At 43.7% G+C, this 21,506-nt stretch overlaps 1 protein-coding gene across 6 annotated transcripts in view; it reads right to left on the bottom strand.

Annotated features, from left to right (window-relative positions):
• The window catches only part of LOC112261629 (fermitin family homolog 2), a 91,873-nt gene extending 70,688 nt beyond the window's left edge, over positions 1-21,185 (bottom strand). Inside the window, exons 1-2 of one of the 6 annotated variants that reach the window (XM_024437102.2) lie at positions 20,799-21,185; positions 19,901-20,058 (exon numbers count right to left, since the gene is read on the bottom strand). In XM_024437102.2, coding sequence (XP_024292870.1) covers positions 19,901-20,057 — 157 coding nt within the window. In that variant the 5' untranslated portion in view covers position 20,058; positions 20,799-21,185. The remainder of the gene's footprint in view (positions 1-19,900; positions 20,059-20,798) is intronic. The other 5 variants (XM_024437103.2, XM_024437105.2, XM_024437104.2 and 2 more) reach the window with 5 other exon arrangements.
• Positions 21,186-21,506: the final 321 nt, after the last annotated feature.

Here is a 21,506-nt window from a genome sequence, read left to right on the forward strand (position 1 = left end):
ATTCCTGGAGGGGCCTGAGTGCAAGATTCCCAAGAGTTGCAGAAGTGGCCATGCCCTACATCTACTTCCCAGTCAACTGTGAGAGGAGTTTCAGCAAACACAAGACTCCACTCATAGACAAGTGAGAGGCACTCACCGAGCTCAACAGAAAAGTGGCTGACAATCATGTACTTCAATGGAGATGTCTGTGATAGATGGAAACCTTACAATGGACACATATAGGAGCTCATAAGTTAGTTTCATAGGTTTTACATATTGCTGCATTATTGCCTAGATTCTTGCATTACTTTTTTCATTTATAATGAAACTCTAATGAAGCACTTGCCTTGATAAAAAAAAAATAGTGCAATGTTGTGTGGCATCATTACAGATTTACTGTTATATCTTATTACATTTGACCTTTAATTTATAAAATACTCAATTAACCTCTTGAACCTCTGGGGGCAGTATTTCATTTTTTGGATGAAAAACGTTCCCGTTTTAAACAAGATATTTTGTCACGAAAAGATGCGACTATGCATATAATTGACAGCTTTGGAAAGAAAACACTGACGTTGCCAAAATTGCAAAGATATTGTCTGTGAGTGCCACAGAACTAATGCTACAGGCGAAACCAAGATGAAATTTCATACAGGAAGTGAGCCAGATTTTTGAGGCGCTGTGTTCCAATGTCTCCTTATATGGCTGTGAATGCGCAAGGAGAGAGCCTACACTTTGTCGTTTCCCCAAGGTGTTTGCAGCATTGTGACGTATTTGTAGGCATATCATTGGAAAATTTACCATAAGACTACATTTAACAGGTGTCCGCTCGGTGTCCTCCGTCGAAACTATTGCGTAATCTCCAGGTGCGTGCATTTTTCCATTTTGAACAGAGGAGAAACCAAACTGCCACGAGTGACTTATCATCGAATAGACATGTGAAAAACACCTTGAGGATTGATTCTAAACAACGTTTGCCATGTTTGTCGATATTATGGAGTTAATTTGGAAAAACGTTTGCGTTGTAATGACTGAATTTTCGTTTTTTTTCTTAGCCAAACGTGATGAACAAAACGGAGCGATTTCTCCTACACAAATAATATTTTTGGAAAAACTGAACATTTGCTATCTAACTGAGAGTCTCCTCATTGAAAACATCTGAAGTTATTCAAAGGTAAATTATTTTATTTGAATGCTTTTCTTGTTTTTGTGAAAATGTTGCCTTCTGAATGCTAGACTTAATGCTATGCTAGCTATCAATACTCTTACACAAATGCTTGTGTAGCTATGGTTGAAAAGCATTCTTTGAAAATCTGAGATGACAGTGTTGTTAACAAAAGGCTAAGCTTGTGAGCCAATATATTTATTTCATTTGCGATTTTCATGAATAGTTAACGTTGCATTATGGTAATGAGCTTGAGGCTATAATTACGCTCCCGGATACCGGATTGCTCGTCGCAACAGGTTAAAATGGAAAAAACAGAATTTGGGATTAAAAAAATTCCCTAGTCCCTAGATAAACTCAGCAAAAAAAGAAACATCCTCACTGTCAACTGCGTTTATTTTCAGCAAACTTAACATGTGTAAATATTTGTATGAACATAAGATTCAACAACTGAAACTGAACAAGTTCCACAGACATGTGGCTAACAGAAATTGAATAATGTGTAGGGACACATTATTCAATTTCTGTTAGCCACATGTCTGTGGAACTTGTTCAGTGCAGTTATCACAAAACTACCACTAACAGGTCTTGGATAAGGGGGGAGGGGGTTTAAAATCAAAAGTAAGTCTATCTGGTGTGGCCACCAGCTGCATTAAGTACTGCAGTGCATCATCTCCTCATGGACTGCACCAGATTTGCCAGTTCTTGCTGTGAGATGTTAACTCTTCCACCAAGGCACCTGCAAGTTGCCGGACATTTCTGGGGGGGGGAATGGCCCTAGCCCTCACCCTTCGATCCAACAGGTCCCAGACGTGCTCAATTGGATTGAGATCCGGGCTCTTCTCTGGCCATGGCAGAACACTGACATTCCTGTTTTGGAGGAAATCATGCACAGAATGAGCAGTGTGGCTGGTGGCATTGTCATGCTGGAGGGTCACGTCAAGATACCACGAGGGAGGTGGATGTCTTCCCTGTAACGCACAGCATTGAGATTGCCTGCAATGACAACAAGCTCAGTCCGATGATGCTGTGCCACACTGCCCCAGACCATGACGGACCCTCCACCTCCAAAAATCGACCCCACTCCAGAGTACAGGCCTTGGTGTAACACTCATTCCTTCGACGATAAATGCGATTTTGACCACCACCCCTAGTGAGACAAAACCGCGACTCGTCAGTGAAGAGCACTTTGACAGTCCTGCCTGGTCCAGCGACAGTGGGTTTGTGCCCATAGGTGACGTTGTTGCCAGTGATGTCTGGTGAGGATCTGCCTTACAACAGGCCTGCAAGCCCTCAGTCAAGCCTCTCAGCCTATTGCAGACAGTCTGAGCACTGACAGAGGAATTGTGCGTTCCTTGTCTAACTCGGGCAGTTGTTGCCATCCTGTACCGATCCTGTGCAGGTGTTACACGTGCTCTGCCACTGCGAGGATGATCAGCTGTATGTCCCGTCTCCCTGTAGCACCGTCTTAGGCGTCTCACAGTAGGGACATTGCAATTTATTGCCCTGGCCACATCTGCCGTGGTAAGGACTGTTCAACATTGGTCTGACCAACTGATTGTTTTGATCACGTGGACTGGGATATGTTCCAGGTTGCCTCAGAAATGCAAGGCCTCGCATTAATATTTACAAAATAGAGTTTGAACTTCAGAGTTCACCCCATTAGTTTGCACTGTATAAAACATATCAGTCCCTTGTCAATGCAACAAACCAAAACAAATCTAACTTTGAAAGATGGAGTACGTGATTTTGTTGTAGGCAGAGCCAGAGCTCAAAAGAGTCTAATTCTATTGGCTGGAGTAGCCCACGAGAGGCTTTTCAGATAAACACATGTTGATATTCTTTGCTAGTTCGCGATTTATTAACCCAGTTTTAGCTAATTATAGGTCAGCAATGGGGAGTCACTGCTTTCTACAAGAGAACAAAAGGTGAAGGCTACATTTCAAGCGGTCTTTGAAAAGACAGTCAGGTAAAAAGCTTAATGTCTTAAAGGGGTAGTGTTGTATTTTGAGACAATGTGTTGAAATGTGCAAATAAGCCAATAGGCAGAGGGGTACCCTATATTGTCTAATTCGCTGTATGGTAATAATTACTTTTATTTTGTAAAGTGGTTTCTTGCATCATACAGCACAATACAGTTTACTCACCTATTTGGCCCATAGCTTAATCAATCAACGCCAAGCCATTCATAATGTAAAAACGTTATTAAAAAAAAAAAGTCTCATGCAATGTTGGCCTGCATTGAACGCCACATATTGGCTACTGTAGGCTATATCATAGAAATCAAAAGCTAGTTTCACAAGCCACTGTTAACTAGCGTTAGTGCAAGGACTGGAAGTTATGGTATCTACTAGCATGCTAGCGGCAATTTGGACAGCAAGTGTGCATCGTCTCAATGCTTATTTTAGCCAAAACCCTTTCCCTCAAATGATCACTATCAGACACACACAACAGCAAGTGGCCACTCAACTGCAGTAGATTGAACTTCATTTCCCCCGAGCAGTCATACTGAAATAGGATCATATTCTGCATTGTGAATTCACATGAAACTTTATCAATCTTCCTTATAGTTTAACAGAAACGCAAAAACAAATTTGCGGTTTAAATGTTGTGGTGACAAACTGTGGCATGCATGTAAAATTTCATTACATGGTGTTGCAGTGTGAGATGCTACTGTGATAGATTGCGTTCAGCCTGGGGACACACAATCCAGAGCTATTTTGTAAATATCCATGTACATCAGAAAAGGCTTTGGTGAATAGATTGGAGCAAAGCACGCAGGAAAACTTGTTATGGTAAGACTAGGAGAGATCTTTAGATATTGACTGAAGAGTTCTGATAAAACTGAGCAACACTTTGTACACATTCGTCACCACTCAAGATAGATAGTTTTCCAAGACCACATTTCCTGAGCTCGGTCCTCAGGATCCCAAGGGATGCACGTTTTGGTTTTTGCCCTAGCACTACTCAGCTGATTCAAATGATCAAGGCTTGATGATTAGTTGATTATTTCAATCAGCTGTGTAGTGTTAGGGCAAAAACCAAAACATGCACCCATTGGGGTCCTGAGGACAGAGTTTGGGAAACCCTGGTCTAATATTTTGAGCAAAGTAGGGCTGCAGATTTATAGAGTCTCGTATAAATCTTCCCTCAATGAAGGAAGGATGCATTCTGAAGTATTCCTAGAAAGCCAAAGAGTACATCAACAACACATACAATAAACAAACAGCTGATGACTGGAACAGATCTATTCTTACCATCTCCCTCTGGAGTTTCCTTTGTACTAATGCTGTACAACATTCCAACTTTATTTCTAAATGGGTCTATAGTTTAACCTGGGGTGAGTTTAGAATTACACTTCTGAAGAGCAGGCCAGAGTTGCCAATAACCAATCAGAGTGTTCTGTAATAGTGTACCATGCACTAACATGAAATATACATATGGTATAGCCTTTGTATCCCTTTTCTCAGACGCTGAAGTTTCTAATGCTTTCTGATCAAGGCTATAAGGGATCCAGCTTTTTTATTTTTGCATTTTAGCTAACTCTAACCCTTTTCCTAACCTTAACCTAATTCTCCTAACCTGCTTCGGAAAGTCAAAACTGACTAAATGTGGTTTCTTTCTAGCCATGAACATGGAATCTAGTGTAAACCAGATGGGAGGCAAAGGAAGACGAAGAAGAGAATGAGTTTGATAGCGAGGGAAGACTAAGTTAATTAATAATGTTTTTGGTGACAGCTTTAAAATTCAGCATATTTGCAGTAAGTACTAGGGTAGTGAATTAATCTGTAAACTAGCAAGGAAACTTAGCCTACAATTAAAGCTGGAAGCTACCGGTATCATCTTGCATTGGAGAAAAAAAAGAGAAAAAAAAATCTAGCCTGTATGGACATTGTTTTGCGAAAAGTAAGGAACAGTTTTGACATTTCTACATGCAGTGTTATATTATTCAAGTGTTAACTTCTGTGCAGCATGAGTGGCGACTGGGGAGCTAATGCAGCCCAGACAGCTCTAGCAATGAATTAAGTGGAGAAGGCTCTATGTGCTATAATGGGGCTGCACTGATAGACAGACTTGATCCTCTCAATCACGTGAGACAGTTGACAGAAGTCCTCTGAGACACAGAATAAAAATATTCCAAAACGTGCAACATGTTGTTTTCAAAAAGGCACTAAAGTCACACAGAAAAAGATTATCCTGAATACAAAGTGTTGTTTGGGGCAAATCCAATACAACACATTACTGGGTACCACTCTCCATTTTTTCAAGCATAGGGGTTGCTTGCATCATGTTATGGGCATGCCTGTAATCATTAAATTCCTCAGTCCTTTTCAGGATAAAACAATAAAATCTACTTTAAGCACAGGAAAAATCCTAGGGGAAATGCTGGTTCAGTCTGCTTTCCACCAGACACGGAGATTAATTAACCTAAAACACAAGGCCAAATCTATACTGGAGTTGTTTACCAAGAAGACAGTGAAGGTTCCAGAGTGGCCGAGTTACAGTTGACTTAAATCTGCTAAAAAAAATCTATGCCAATACATAAAAATGTTTGTCTAGCAATAAACAATCAATTTGGCAGAGCTTGAATAATGTTTGAAAGAATAATTGGCACAATCCAGGTGTGGAAAGCTCAGAGACAAATCTCTGCCACGGGTGATTCTAACATGTATTGACTCAGGGGTTTTTACAAATGTTAGCACTTCGACAGAGTATTTTGTGTATCGTTGAAAAAAGAAAAAACAACATTTTAATCCCACTTTGTAACACAACAAAATGTGGAGAAAGTCAAGAGGTGTGAACACATTCTGAAGACAGGCATCCAGACAGAAAAGACAGGCCATTTGATAGTTATTAATCCTGATGATCTTATTGCCAGGCACACTAACCCTTTCTCTGGGACACCAGCTAAAAAGACCCTGCTCAACAGGACCAGGTCAGGAGGACAGACAGACACGTTCCAGTTAAAGGCCCTAGCTACTGTCCATGGTTAAGCATGCTACTAGATGCTAGCACAGAGCCCATGCTCAGCATTCAGCCAGGCAGCAGCTTGTGGATTAGAGGTGGAGCTAGGAGTATCCTGGAGGATTTCCCTCACAGGCTCACCCAGGCTTTCCCCAAAGATGCAGTGTGTTATGGTGAGGGAGAATCAGTGTAGAAGACCCATGAGCTACCTAAGTCCCAGGATAAGCTCAGAGCTAGGGTTAGAGCTGAGAGTGAGAGAAACACAGACCGAGAGAGAAATGGACCAAGAGGTCCATTTGGTAATTAGGATAAGCATTGGGAGGGGAAAAAAAAAAACACCCAATATAAAATCTACATACAGAATTCTGCAGATATATCCTAAATATCCAAAAGAAAGTACAAAATAATGCATGCAGAGCGGAACTCGGAAGATTACCTTTGAATGTAAATATAAAGAGAAGGACACCAACATTTTGGCACCATTTGAAATTAAGCACCAAAACAATTGGAAACCCAAAACAACCCTAATATAATCCAAACACATGGGGAAATTTATCAAATTGTTACAGAAATTAAAACCTATTTGAGAAAATGAAACAAAAACAGAATAAACTCAAATTGCTATTTTTCCCTCAAAAGAGAATACAAATTAGCAGAATATCTCTACTCTCAGACACAAAACAGAGATAGATTCTCACCATGTACAGGCTCAGACCACTAATTGGCTATAAGAAAGGGAAACCCAAAAAGGAGTGTGTGGTCACGGCACAACAGAGGAGGTGGAGACAGAAATGCACTTTGTCCTCTACTGTGAGAAATCCTCCCAAATATCCCAATCAATTCCCAACTTCTGTTAATTTACTAATTACATAAAGCTGGGAATTATTCTGGGTAAGGGAGAACAAAACATTACTGCCAGTATATGAATGCCATAGCCAGTATATGAGTGCCATTAATTCCCTGAAGACAGCGACACACAGCGAGCGAGAGCGACACACAGCGAGCGAGCGCGACACACAGCGAGCGCGCGCGACACACAGCGAGCGAGCGCGATACACAGCGAGCGAGCGCACCACACAGCGAGCGAGCGAGAGCGACACAGTGAGCGAGCGAGAGCGACACACAGCGAGCGAGCGCGAGCGACACACAGCGAGCGAGCGAGAGCGACACACAGCGAGCGAGCGAGACACACAGCGAGCGAGCGAGAGCGACACACAGCGAGCGAGCGAGCGCGACACACAGCGAGCGAGCGCGACACACAGCGAGCGAGCGAGAGCGACACAGCAAGAGAGATCGACACAGCAAGAGAGATCCAGAACATCCAAGCAAAATAAATCAGAATAAACCAAATTACAACAGGGGGCGGCAGGTAGCCCTGTTGTTAGGATTTTGGACTGGTAAGAGAAAGGTTGCAAGATCGAATCCCCGAGCTGACAAGATAAACATCTTTCGTTCTGCCCCTGAACACGGCTGTTCAGGGGCAGAACCCACTGTTCATAGGCTGTCATTGAAAATAAGAATTTGTTCTTAACTGACTTGCGTAGTTAAATAAAAAGTCCAAACAAAACTACATTGCTTATTGGGAAACACAAGCAACAGTACACCGTGGCTAACTATTTGACCATAGTTATTGATCAAAACCTTAGAAAAACCTTGACAAAGTACAGGCTCAGTGAGCACAGCCTTGCCATTGAGAAGGGTAGACACAGGAAAACCTGGCTCCCTGTAGAGGAGAGGCTGTGCAACCATTGCACAACAGCAGAACTCGAGACAGAGCTGCATTTCCTGACAAAATGTAAAAAATATAAAACAATTAGAGTGTAATTTCCCCAAATTTGAAACCCTTATTCAAGGTTTCAAAGACCTCTGATGAGAGTAGACTACCCGTCCTGTTGGGGGAGGAAGCAGAGAGCTGTGGGTTGGCAGCACACGACATTGCTGCCTGACATAAGATGAGGGACAGTGTCTGACAGACCAATCAACCTACACATGTCATTTACTGTATGCTTATTGTATGGTTATTTTGACCCTTGGTTATTGTTGTTACTGTTCCTCCGTTTAACAATTATGATTCTTACTATTTTCATATTGTAAATATCCAAAGCAAGCTTTGGCAATATGTACATTGCTACGTCATGCCAATAAAGCAAATTGAGAGAGCGAGCGAGCGAGACAGGTCCGTAAGGGGAGAGGTCTGGCCTTACCTACTGAACATGACCCCTAGGATTTACTGAGAGTCAGGCCTGTATCAGAGAGATGGGGGTGATGGAGAGATCTGCTGCTGTGGGGGTTATTAGATAACAAACAAAAGGCTCACTCACTCCTCCGAGACTGATAGTTTGTGTCCATTGGTGTCATCATCCAAACACAGAAAAACAATGGGGGTGCATCACACTGAAAACAGCTTTATACAATTACATTGCTGGGTTCAGAGTCAGGCCCCACAGACCAGTAAGATTTCTAGCCCAGGATAAACGTAGTAGAGCGATAGAGAAGACATCCATACATCCCCCAAGGCATCGGTGATGGGAGATCTGCCATACTCACGGACAATCCATCATGCTAATGTGATGTCCCCCCAATCTCTGACCAGTATAATTTTCAGAGAAACCATAACCTTGCTTTGCTCACACCCGCCTTCGCAAAAGTATCAAAACCCCCATAGCCTTGGCCGCCATCTCGAAAGTAGGCCTAGCGCTTTCCAATAGGCTCTAGGTTTCCTGGTGTTAACAGGCTAAGGAGTTGCTAGCATAACAAAAGGGTTCTCTGACAGAAGGAAACAGCTGAGTGGGATGGCTAGTTTGGCTACCCAGGTAAACCAGTGACTGCTCCTTGCCACACCTCACTCAAATAAGAGGGACAGGGAATAGGCAGACTGGAGGTACATAGCTAGTCCATGAATTTGAAAGTTGTTTCTCCAGCCCAATCTCGCAGCATTTTACCAAAACAGTGGTGGGGTGGCTGCTGTGTTATTGTTACAACTGTGGATTGCCGCTTTAATGCTTAGCCAGTTGTTTCTGATCAGTAAAAGAGATTAAATGAGGATAGAGGGGGAGGAGACATGGTTTTGGAATGGAATTTAGGCTAGGCACCAAAACAATAACAATATCAGTTTACTCCATTGACCCACAGGTGCTTGGTGTTTCTCCGACAATGTGGCCGGCAGACAGCTTCCTCCTTGGGCGTAAGGACAGAAGACAGCCAAGCCACCAGGCAGCACTGGGAGAGAACAGAGGTCGGGGACAACAAAAACAACAGTATCAGATTCCAAAAGGAGGAGCCATGAAAGGCCTATCCACTGCATGTTTGAGTTGCCAAACATAATTAAAAGTAGTCTATTGTCCCCGGGGGGGCAATTCATTTTTCAGCACGTAGTAAAAACACATTGAACACATGACAATAATTACACAAAAAAACTATAAATACAGCAATATGTACACAGCTAACTGTACTACTACAGCTTATTGAGAAAGTAGCTGGATTTTTAACAGCAAGCAGAACGGTCCAAGAACCGTCAATTCGCTAGCTTAAGGGAGGGAGAGAAGGGAACAGTTCTTGATTTCTGCCATCTTTGGAAACATTTTGCATTTAGATTTAGTCTCGATATGGGCAATTCAAAACAATTTGTAGTGTCGTGCTCAGCTTTTGACAAGGTGGTGGTTGTGCAACATTTTCGTGATTGTGGGAGTAGACCACCACCTCTTGGGGATGGTGGAGGCCGCAAAGTGTGTGTGTGTGTGTAAGGGGGGGGTGGGGGATTTGGAGACTAAATCCCAGCAGGATCTTGCTACTGTAACAGGAAAGCTCTGGGCAGGCCAGGGTTGCTACTTTGCCTAACTACTTCCTGTATGATAGATTAGAGCAGAGTGGGGCTATCGCCTGGCTCAGTCAGGCCATCTCTCCCTCTATGGTTGTGAAGGGTTCTGACCAATGGACAAGGCTGCTTCACAGTCACGACTCAATCCATGTGCTACCTCTTATTTGTCATGGCAACACGATAGGGAAGATGAAGCATGAACAGCTAACAATGCGGGATATTTGAGACATTTCCTGCTCTTTAGGGAGAAAGGGAGACCATCTGATCATCTTTCTCTTTGTAGGCAGTAAAGACTCTTATTCCAAACCAAAGACAATTCTGGGAAGGCTCTGCATCCGTCCAGAAAGCCCCTAAACACAAGGAGAGCAGAGTGGAGGGGAGGTTAAGAAGCAAAATTACACAGGAAGTCACATCCTGTGATAAATCGCATCCGTTTCCTCACAAACCCCCTGTCCGTGCCATTGTCAAACACAGACCATCTTTCTCTGGGGCCTCATTATAAACATTGCATACCCACAAAACACAGTTGAATTCGGAAGTTTACATACACCTTAGTCACTCAATTAGCATTTGGTAGCATTGCCTTTAAATTGTTTAACTTGGGTCAAACATTTCAGGTAGCCTTCCACAATAGGTTGGGTGATTTTTGGCCCATTCCTCCTAACAAAGCTGGTGTAACTGAGGCAGGTTTGTAGGCCTCCTTGCACGAACACGCTTTTTCAGTTCTGCCCACAAATTTTCTATAGGATTGAGGTCAGGGCTTTGTGATGGCCACTCCAATACCTTGACTTTGTTGTCCTTAAGCCATTTTGCCACAATTTTGGAAGTATGCTTGGGGTCATTGTCCATTTGGAAGACCCATTTGCGACCAAGCTTTAACTTGCTGACTGATCTCTTGAGATGTTGCTTCAATATATCCACATCATTTTCCCCCCTCATGATGCCATCTATTTTGTGAAGTGCAACAGTCCTTCCTGCAGCAAAGCACCCCCACAACATGATGCTGCCACCACCATGCTTCACAGTTGTGATGGTGTTCTTCGGCTTGCAGGCTTCCCCTTTATCATCAAAACATAACGATGGTCATAATGGCAAAACAGTTCTATTGTTGTTTCATCAGACCAGAGGACATTTCTCCAAAAAAGTACAATCTTTGTCCCCATGTGCAGTTGCAAACCACAGTCTGGCTTTTTTATAGCAGTTTTGGAGCAGTGGTTTCTTCCTTGCTGAGCAGCCTTTCAGGTTATTTCGATAAAGGACTCATTTTACTGTGGATATAGATACTTTTGTACCCGTTTCCTCCAGCATCTTCACAAGGTCCTTTGCTGTTGTTCTGGGATTGATTTGCACTTGTCGCACCAAAGTACGTTAATCTCTAGGAGACAGAACTGAGCGGTATGGCGGCTGCGTGGTCCCATGGTATTTATACTTGTGTACTATTGTTTGTACAGATGAACGTGGTACCTTCAGGCATTTGGAAATTGCTCCCAAGGATGAACCAGAATTGTGAAGGTTTACAATTCTTTTCCTGAGGTCTTGGCTGATTTCTTTTGATTTTCCCATGATGTCAAGCAAAGAGGCACTGAGTTTGAAGGTAGGCCTTGAAATACATCCACAGGTACACCTCCGATTGACTCAAATGATGTCAATTAGCCTATCAGAAGCTTCTAAAGCCATTACATCATTTTCTGGGGTTTTCCAAGCTGTTTAAAGGCACAGTGAACTTAGTGTATGTAAACTTCTGACACACTGGAACTGTGATACAGTGAAATAATCTGTCTGTAAACAATTACTTGCACAAAGTAGATGTCCTAACCGACTTGCCAAAACTATAGCTTGTTAACAAGACATTTGTGGAGTGGTTGAAAAACGAGTTTTAAACTTCCGACTTCAACTGTATACATGCGCCAGTTCGTTGCCTTGTGCAAATGTATTTGACATTTTGCAGGATGAAATCTCAAGATGCACTATTTCATTTTCAAGAGTACACTTTTTCCGGCAATGATGAGTTCATATTCCCCAAGTAGCCATACAACAAATTACCACGTACATCTCATTTAATTGTGCCTATTATATTGGCTAATATCATGTCAAGTGTTTGCTCTATACATCCGAAAGGGAGCACCGTTGACAACACAGTAGAATTTAACAGGCTACCACTGTAAAATGGCCTACTGTAGTTTAAAAAAAAAAATCTGAGTAGACAATGTTTCAGAATTCAGGGACAGTGCAGCATATTTAGGTTCGGGAAACAGTAAATGCAAAACATTGAATTCAAACAATCCGTTTACAGGTCCACAACAATTTGCTATCGTTTTTGTCTTTCAGAAACAGCCAGCTACAGCAAATGACACAAGAAAACATTCTGCCAACACCTCCAAAGGCATTTGATCATGTTTGCAATTGCCATTTCCTTTAGACAGCCTACCGTCTTGGCCTAATTCCAATACTTCCGAAGTATACAGCAAATAAAGGCGTTATTGTCACCATAAAAAGGTGAATAATGGGCGTTATTCATGCAGAGTTATAATGCTCGTTCACAGTTTTTCTGATTTATAAGAGACGTGTATGTATGGCGTGTGCCAAGTATGTATGGCGTGTGCAGTCTTTTCAGAAACAGCGCATGCAGACATTTAGTTTAAAAATGTACCCAACGTTTAGAAATGAAGCACCGAATTGGACAGACTTGTCAGGGGGGAAACTGTCCAAAACACAACGACGTAATTGACCACTCAAACCTCCCATTCTGATTGGAGTACTGGGAAAACCTAGTCACCACTTTTTAAAGGAAATGTTAGTTGGTTAAGGCCAATACATCTCAAATCGCTAACTAACGCCCCCATACTACAAACATACCCAGGCAGACCTTTGCTCCCACATTCAAATCCAAAATAAATACATCCGACTTTTAAATAGTGTCTACTCATTAAAAAGACATCAAAATAAAAAAACGACTTTGACATTGCATACATGGCTTATAAATACCACCCCCCCAAAATAAAAATGTTTTCAGGGCGCAGGCTCCTCATACGCAATATATTTTCCAAGAAGGGAGTAGTCGATGGCAGGCACAGAGAAAGAAAGTGAACTAAAGACGGAAAGAAAAAAAAGAGAAGGTTAGAGCTGAAGCAGGCAGCAGGAGGTATTGGAATGACGGCACTGCAGTGTCCACATGCCAAACCCTGGAAGTCATTTCCTGCTCCCCAGAAGACTTTTATGGAATTCTAGAGCAGTGGCTCACATCATACACATCCCCACCTCCCCTCTACCCCCCCTAGCCCACCTCCCCTTCCTCTGAGCCAGCCCTGCGCCACTCTATCCCTTACAACACAGCTCTAGGATCAGCTTAACCCCCTCGAATACTAGGCATATGCATTAGGAAGAGGAAGGGGAAACAAAAAATGTCTAGGTGCAGTTGAATCCTACTCCCCTCTCCTCCAAGCTTTCCACCTCCCTCAGAAATCACTCAGAGTACTGTGTATTAGTAAAGCAACTTCCTCACAACCCCTAAATCAAATGTTTGGCTTTTCTAACAAACCCTATTCCTGGAAATCTCATACACAACCCAAATACATTGTGCAGGAGAAATCTACAGTGTGTTTGCATACACTTGGAAATGCCCACACTTGTCTATATAAAAAGGTCCCACAGTTGACAGTGCATGTCAGAGCAAAAACCAAGCCATGAGGTCGAAGGAATTGTCCGTAGCACTCCGAGACAAGATTGTGTTGAGGCACAGATCTGGGGAAGGGTACCAAAAAATGTCTGCAGGATTGGAGGTCCCCAAGAACACAGTGGCCTCCATCATTCTTAAATGGAAGAAGACTGGAACCACCAAGACTATTCCTAGAGCAGCCCGCCCAGCCAAACTGAGCAATCGGGGTTGAAGGGCCTTGGTATGGGAGGTGACCAAGAACTGATGGTCATGCTGACAGAGCTCCTCTGTGGAGATGGGAGAACCTTCCTGACAGACAACCATCTCTGCAGCACTCCAATTAGGCCATTACGGTCGAGTGGCCAGATGAAAGACACTCCTCAGTAAAAGGAACGGCAGCCCGCTTGGAGTTTGCCAAAAGGCACCTAAAGACTCTCAGACCATGAGAAACAAGATTCTCTGGTATGATGAAACCAAGATTGAACTTTTTGGCCTGAATGCCAAGTGTCACAGCTGGAAGAAACCTGTCACCATCCCTATAGTGAACCATGGTGGTGGCAGAAATCATGCTGTTGGGATGTTTTTCAACGGCAGGGACTGGGCGACTAGTCAGGATTGAGGGAAAGATGAACGGAGCAAAGTACAGAGAGATCCTTGAAGTCCTGAGCGCTCTGGAGCAGGTTCAGGGACAAAGGTTCATCTTCTAATAGGACAACGACTCTAAGCACACACCCAAGACAAAACGCGGGACTCAGAATGTCCTTGAGTGGTCCAGCCAGAGCCAGGACTTGAACCCAATCGAACATCTCTGGAGAGACCTGAAAATAGCTGTGCAGCTATGCTGCCCATCCAACCTGACAGAGCTTGAAAGGATCTGCAGAGAAGAATGGGAGAAACTCCCCAAATACCTGTGTGCCTAGCTTAAAGGGTCATACCCAAGAAGACGAGTCTGTAATCACTGCCAAAGGTGCTTCAACAAAGTACTGAGGAAAGGGTCTGAATACTTACAAAACCAGTCAAAAGTTTGGACACACCTACTCATTCAAGTTTTTTAAATGTTTTTTTTACTATTTTCTACATTGTAGAATAATAGTGACAACATCAAAACTATCACACATGGAATCATGTAATAACCAAAGTGTGTTAAAGTCTAAATATATTTTAAGTTTGAGATTCTTCAAAGTAGCCACCATTAGCCTTGATAGCGTCGCACACTCTTGGCATTCTCTCAATCAGCTTCACCTGTAATTATTTTCCAACAGTCTTGAAGGAGTTCCCACATGTGCTGAGCACTTGTTTTCTGATTTTCCTTCACTCTGCGATCCAACTCATCCCAAACCATCTCAACTAGGTTGAGGTCGGGTGATTGTGGAGACCAGGTCATCTGATGCAGCACTCCTTCACTCTCCTTGGTTAAATAGCCCTTACACAGCCTGGAGGTGTGTTGGGTCGTTGTCCTGTTAAAAAACAAACAATAGTAGGACTAAGTTTAAACCAGATGGGATGCAGGATGCTGTGGTACCCATGCTGATTAAGTGTGTCTTGAATTCTAAATAAAATAACAAACAGTGTAACCAACATAGCACCCCCACACCTCCTCCTCACTTCCCAGTGGGAACCTCGCATGCGGAGATCATCTGTTCACCTACTCTGAGTCTCACAAAGACACAGCAATTGGAATCAAAAATCTCAAATTTGGTCTCATCGGATCAAAGGACAGATTTCCACTGGTCTGATGTATATTGCACATGTTTCTTGGCCCAGGCAAGTCTCATCTTATTATTGGTGTCCTTTAGTGGTGGTTTCTTTGCAGCAATTCAACCATGAAGGCCTGATACACACAGTCTCCTCTGAACAGTTGATGTTGAGATGTGTCTGTTACTTGAACTCTGAAGCATTTATTGGGCTGCAATTTCTGAGGCTGGTAACTATTGAACTTATCCTCTGCAGCAGAGGTAACTCTGGGTCTTCCTTTCCTGTGGCGGTCCTCATGAGAGCTAGTTTCATCATAGCGCTTGATGGTTTTTGCAACTGCACTTGAAGAAACTTTCAAAGTTCTTGAAATTTCCCAGATTGGCTGACCTTCATGTCTTAACATAATGATGGACTGTTGTTTCTCTTTGCTTATTTGAGCTGTTCTTGCCATAATATGGACTTGGTCTTTTACCGAGTGGGTCCATCTTCTGTATTCCACTCCTACCTTGTCACGACAACTGATTGGCTCAAACACATTAAGGAAAGAAATTCCAGAAATTAACTTTATAGACACGAATGTCTTGGGCGTGGCGTAGCATTTGGACTGAGCAAGGAGTCTGTGACCATGGCTGGCAAGCGAGCTGCCTCACATATGCCAAAAATAACATTGCGGGACTGTGGTTGGGTTCTAGACCAGTTCTTGCGGGAGCTGGCGGGAGTCGGACAGAAAGCCGGCGGGAGTCGGACAGAAAGCCGGCGGGAGTCGGACAGAAAGCCGGCGGGAGTCGGACAGAAAGCCGGCGGGAGTCGGACAGAAAGCCGGCGGGAGTCGGACAGAAAGCCGGGCGGGAGTCGGACAGAAAGCCGGCGGGAGCTGGTGGGAGTCGGACAGAAAGCCGGCGGGAGTCGGACAGAAAGCCGGCGGGAGTCGGACAGAAAGCCGGCGGGAGTCGGACAGAAAGCCGGCGGGAGTCGGACAGAAAGCCGGCGGGAGCTGGTGGGAGTCGGACAGAAAGCCGGCGGGAGTCGGACAGAAAGCCGGCGGGAGTCGGACAGAAAGCCGGCGGGAGTCGGACAGAAAGCCAGCGGGAGTCGGGGAGCTGGTGGGAGTCGGACAGAAAGCCAGCGGGAGTCGGGGAGCTGGTGGGAGTCGGACAGAAAGCCAGCGGGAGCTGGTGGGAGTCGGACAGAAAGCCAGCGGGAGCTGGTGGGAGTCGGACAGAAAGCCAGTGGGAGCTGGTGGGAGTCGGACAGAAAGCCAGTGGGAGCTGGTGGGAGTCGGACAGAAAGCCAGTCGGGAAAGCCAGCTCGGACAGAAAGCCAGCGGGAGTGGGAGTCGGACAGAAAGCCAGTGGGAGCTGGTGGGAGTCGGACAGAAAGCCAGTGGGAGCTGGTGGGAGTCGGACAGAAAGCCAGTGGGAGCTGGTGGGAGTCGGACAGAAAGCCAGTGGGAGCTGGTGGGAGTCGGACAGAAAGCCAGCGGGAGCGGTATGAAAAGCTGCGGGATGAAGAAATCCGTCCCTCACAGACCTCTAGATGGAGGCGATGTTTGGTGTTGAAATGTTCTCACGACGTGGCAAACAATGGTTTACGGTGTGAAACTGAGTAAGTAGATGAAGAGAATGGCAACTGATGCAGCAGCTCATGGTTGAGTGTAAAATCAAGTTGGACCAAGTTGGACAATTAGTGCAACTCATTAACCCGAAGTTGATAGTGAACCATAATCTAATAGAAGTTCTACAGATAAAGCTAGACTTTCTACAATGGTTTATATAATACAGTATGACAATTGTTCGATCTTCATCAAATAAAGCTGACTGCTAATGTTGTTATGTTGGATGTTTGTTTCCCCTTCTTCGATTCCAACAGAAAGCTTTCAAAGGAAGCACTCTATTACTCTGTTATTTTTCAATGTCCAAAGCCAGCAGACACAAGCAAGTTAAGTAGTGAGTGAGGGGGCAATCAGAGGGGGGGTGATCAATTATGCAGCCTTAAATACAGCTCTCCTCTCTGCAGGCTGAAGGAGAATGAAGGCTGTAATCAATAGCAAAGTGCTTTCCTGGCATTTCAGTTTAATCCATCATCCTGGAGCTCCTGCTCCCCATCTGAGACTCAGAGATAGGAGGAAGGCCACTGCTTATAGAAGGAGATGGAGGGCTGAGGGATAAGACATGGAACACACACACATGGACAGCACTCGCAAATGGACATGAACAGCACACACACGGACATGCATGATGCAGACATGCCACGGCCCACTATATATCAAAACAAACACAATAAATAAGTCAACTGCTGGTAAAAAAAACAAGTGCTGTGCATTGAATGTGAGCTTTGAACAATAACTGTGAACAATAGCTGTGAAACCATCATAAGAGGTCCTGGGATCTTAATTTAGTATGTGTGTGTGACACAATGCAGCGTAAGGCATGCCAAGGATTGTCCCACAAACAGAAACACAAGGACGTCCTTTGTGTCTGTGACAGAGGACATGCATGCCAGAAGTGTGTGGCACCTAAGTGTCCCCCAGCATGTGTGCTCACTACCTTCAAAAGGTGCCCTACAAAAGAGCCTGCATACTACAAGACAACTATATGACTCGCATCGCATCCAACCAAACAGTAAATCCATATGTGTACATGTAACTAGAGCACTTGAGAACAGTTCAGAGGGGTCTGTTCTGAACTATTCAACAATGTCACGAGTGAGAAAGGTGGGTGGACTTCGAGGCATGAAAGCAGGTCACTTACAGTTGGGGAAAAGCACAAAGAGGTGGCGCCTACACCAGTGTCACATGAGAGGGGAGGGGGATGCCCATGTCAGTTTCATCATGTGAGGGTCCCATGCTCCCACTCAAGTTCAAAGCCAACCTGTTGATTTCCACCCAAAACTCTGATCATACTTGATCATCACATTGATGCAACTGACTAACCGGTTTCTCTGTTGGTCATAGGTACAGTATTCCGAGCAACAGGCCAATGTACTGTACCTGAAAAAGGTAGTAAGTAATGGTGACTGGAGTGACTAGTCATGTGTGAAGTCTACAGAGGGGCTGGGTTAATGATTACAATCAAAAACAACCTGACTAAACCTGTTTTAATGTGAAAACAACCAGCTAACCAGTAAACTGTGGGGAGTGTTTTAGGACAGTCATGGCAGCTACTTAAACTTCTCAACTTGCCAACCCTCACGTGAGTGTAATCAACACAAATAATAGTTTAAGAAGTCAATATGACTGGAGTTACTAGTAACTAGTTAGCCCAGCGGCAGTGCTTTTACTGTAATCAAGAGATAATGAAGACACTGGTGATGTTGCCAATAGGGAGTCTTGTGTGCATCTCCTCACATACAAACTAGGCCTACTCCACTCACATAGTGTTGTTTTGGTTCAGTGTGACCAGAACAACCACCAGTCATGGTCAGCCGAACCAAGCTATTCTAATCCATGGCCATCAAACAACTGGAATCTACTGGCGATAACTCAAAGGACCAACAGGTAGCCAGAGGTAGTCAGGACCATGCATAATATGATTCTTGCAGACTGAGAAAAGTACCATGAACACACAACCTATTGACTAATATTAAGAGCAGTGAAAGAGTTCAATATTTCAACAAGCTGGACAACCCCCTTCAAACACACACACCCTTGTCCTGTAACAAAGAATCCAGGCCTTCAGAATAGAGAGGATTGCATGCACAGCTTCATACAACCACACACATTCATGTCTTCCCACATGGTGCAGCAGCAATGAAGATTATGAGCCTGGTTTAAATGCAGCACAGACGACCACAGGGAACAAAGGCCCCAATTATCCTGAGCTTTAACAGGAGGGCTAAACAGGGAAACGGGCAGGCCAGGGAATACAACTTTGTGCAATGGAGGAAAGTTGGGTATTCGGGCGCATTCGACATGCTGTCAAGACCCAAACTGCACTGCCACCATGACCCTTTTCCACCATGAAACAAGTCAGTGTTCCACAACCTCATAGAGAGCTCTTATGCCCGCTCTCCAATTCAGTCTCTCTCACTCAGGATCTTGTGACATGGCAGCATAATTCCATTGGAAGTGGTTGACTTGATGCTGCATCTCATGTGCTAGAATATTTGAGAAGTTATAGTGTGTCCATATAAAACATTACTGGCTAGATAGATTCTGAATTCCCACTTAAGCCAGTAGCCTGTATCTTTCATACATGTCACTCACTGGTTACAGGTTGCTATTATCTGTTAATGTGTTTACCGGAACTGGCATTCCAGTGGTCAGTTGAGTAACAATGTTTCAAACAAAGATATTTACTGTTCCACAAATATGACAAGGTAACTGCTATAGAGAACCCATCTGCAGATGGGAGGTAAAGGGGATAGGGGCTAAAGAACATTGCCTCATGACCAACTATGGCCTTCCTCCTCCTTGGTCAACCACAGAAGGAAAACAAATTTTGAATAGAAGCATAAAACAACAACGTGGGGAAATAAAAAACATTGACATAAATCAAAAGGGCCAAAACATTATTTATATTCCAAAAGGTTTGAATGATATGGGACATAAAAACAACATGTAAGGCACATTTCTTTTCAGCAGATCTGTACTAAAAGGAGTGTGACACCATTAAACATCTCTCACCGAGTTTCTCCGCGAGTTTGAGCATGACCCCACCAACGTGGATCTCGCCAGTGACCCTCAAAGACACATCCCTGTGCAGGTCTGTCACGTGCATCTTCAGTTCCCACGTCCCGTCGGCATAGCAGCCATCGGGCATCCGTATACCGTCCAGCGCCATCCTGCCACAAATCATAACAATTAGGAAAAATTGCCCAATAATAAACATTGTTCCATTCAACTGGTAGGAAAAATGCAAACCTGTTACCCTGGTCCGTGCCATAGGCTACATTCATTTAGTTTGTCATATGCAGGCTGAAAGTGACTTGAGGACGCACAGGACCCTCACCACCATAGCCGATCAGTGTTAGTGTTTTGATTTGGGAAAATGTTGCGCTTCCATAACTTCAACAGTGTGTTTCCTTGAATCTAAGTCAAATGTAGAAGTTATCTTATAAGCCATTTGAAGAATGTTTGTGATATCACTATGCTTGTTTGGAATTAACAGAGGACGCAGTCAATTATTCAATAACCAAATGAGAACAAAGGGTAGGCTTCAGGCCTAGTTATGGCAAACAATAACACTTCCCATTTGTGTGTTCACCTGCTTTTTCTAACGGTAAAGAGAGCCATTCAAAATATGAAGTTGATTACGTAAGCAGCCCCATGCAAGAACTCCTGAGCACACAATATGGTCAACCAGTAAAACATGCCCATAAATTAACTAAATTAAGTTTCATGAAGTAAAAAGGAAGTTAAAACACATGAATCCTAATTTATTTACCAGATATAACCAGTCTTTTAATGCGCAGTAGGTGTACAAAACTCAATTCCTAGCAGCAGAGTGAGCAAAATACTGACTAGGCTACATTTATTGCGAGCTGGGAGGACGAACATTTAAATCAGTTTGGTGTCCACTCACCTTCTCAAATACACCAAGCCAAATCCAAAAAGCCACTAAAACTTCCGAGGATTCGATAGTCAACGCGTTTTTTTCTTCTAAATCATGTATCTAGGTCTGTTCAAAGAGAAAATCCCAAAGAACTCGTCCAAGTGAAGTATCCCAAAGGGTCTCCTCAGGCTTCAGCTAATGGAGTCCAGCCGTCTCTTTTTCGCCCTCCCTCTTTCCACCAGATAACGTCACTCATTACTCCAGCTCCAATCCGTCTTTTCCTTTCAAATAGTGCAGCAGGGACTCTGTCCCAGCACGATCAGTGCTATCTGGGATCCTTGGAACGTCTCTATGCCACTGAAGTTTAAATATAAAATGGTAAGGGTAGGAGTTAAGGTTAGGGTATGGACGCCCCAAGGAATCCGGATAGCACGACCCGACCGGTCATCCCCCCCTGCTCCTACTATACTTTCTTTATCAGTCATTGGAAGGGAAATGTTACAATGTGACGCGGAAAATTACGCACAATGTAATTTATCATTTTTATTACGATCGGGTCCTTTTCTAGCTGGTATTTTCTTGCCACTAGGCTTGGAGTTTCAATTATGTCCCCAAATTCAAACTCTTATTTAGAAATACATTGGAACAATTAAAACTATGATATTGTCTGTCGTTTTATTCCATGCTTTCATTCATAATTGACTAATTTGAGGAAATGTCAACAGTTTGGTAGGGAAT

This window comes from Oncorhynchus tshawytscha, linkage group LG11, assembly GCF_018296145.1.
Source record: "Oncorhynchus tshawytscha isolate Ot180627B linkage group LG11, Otsh_v2.0, whole genome shotgun sequence".
Lineage (NCBI taxonomy): Eukaryota > Metazoa > Chordata > Actinopteri > Salmoniformes > Salmonidae > Oncorhynchus > Oncorhynchus tshawytscha.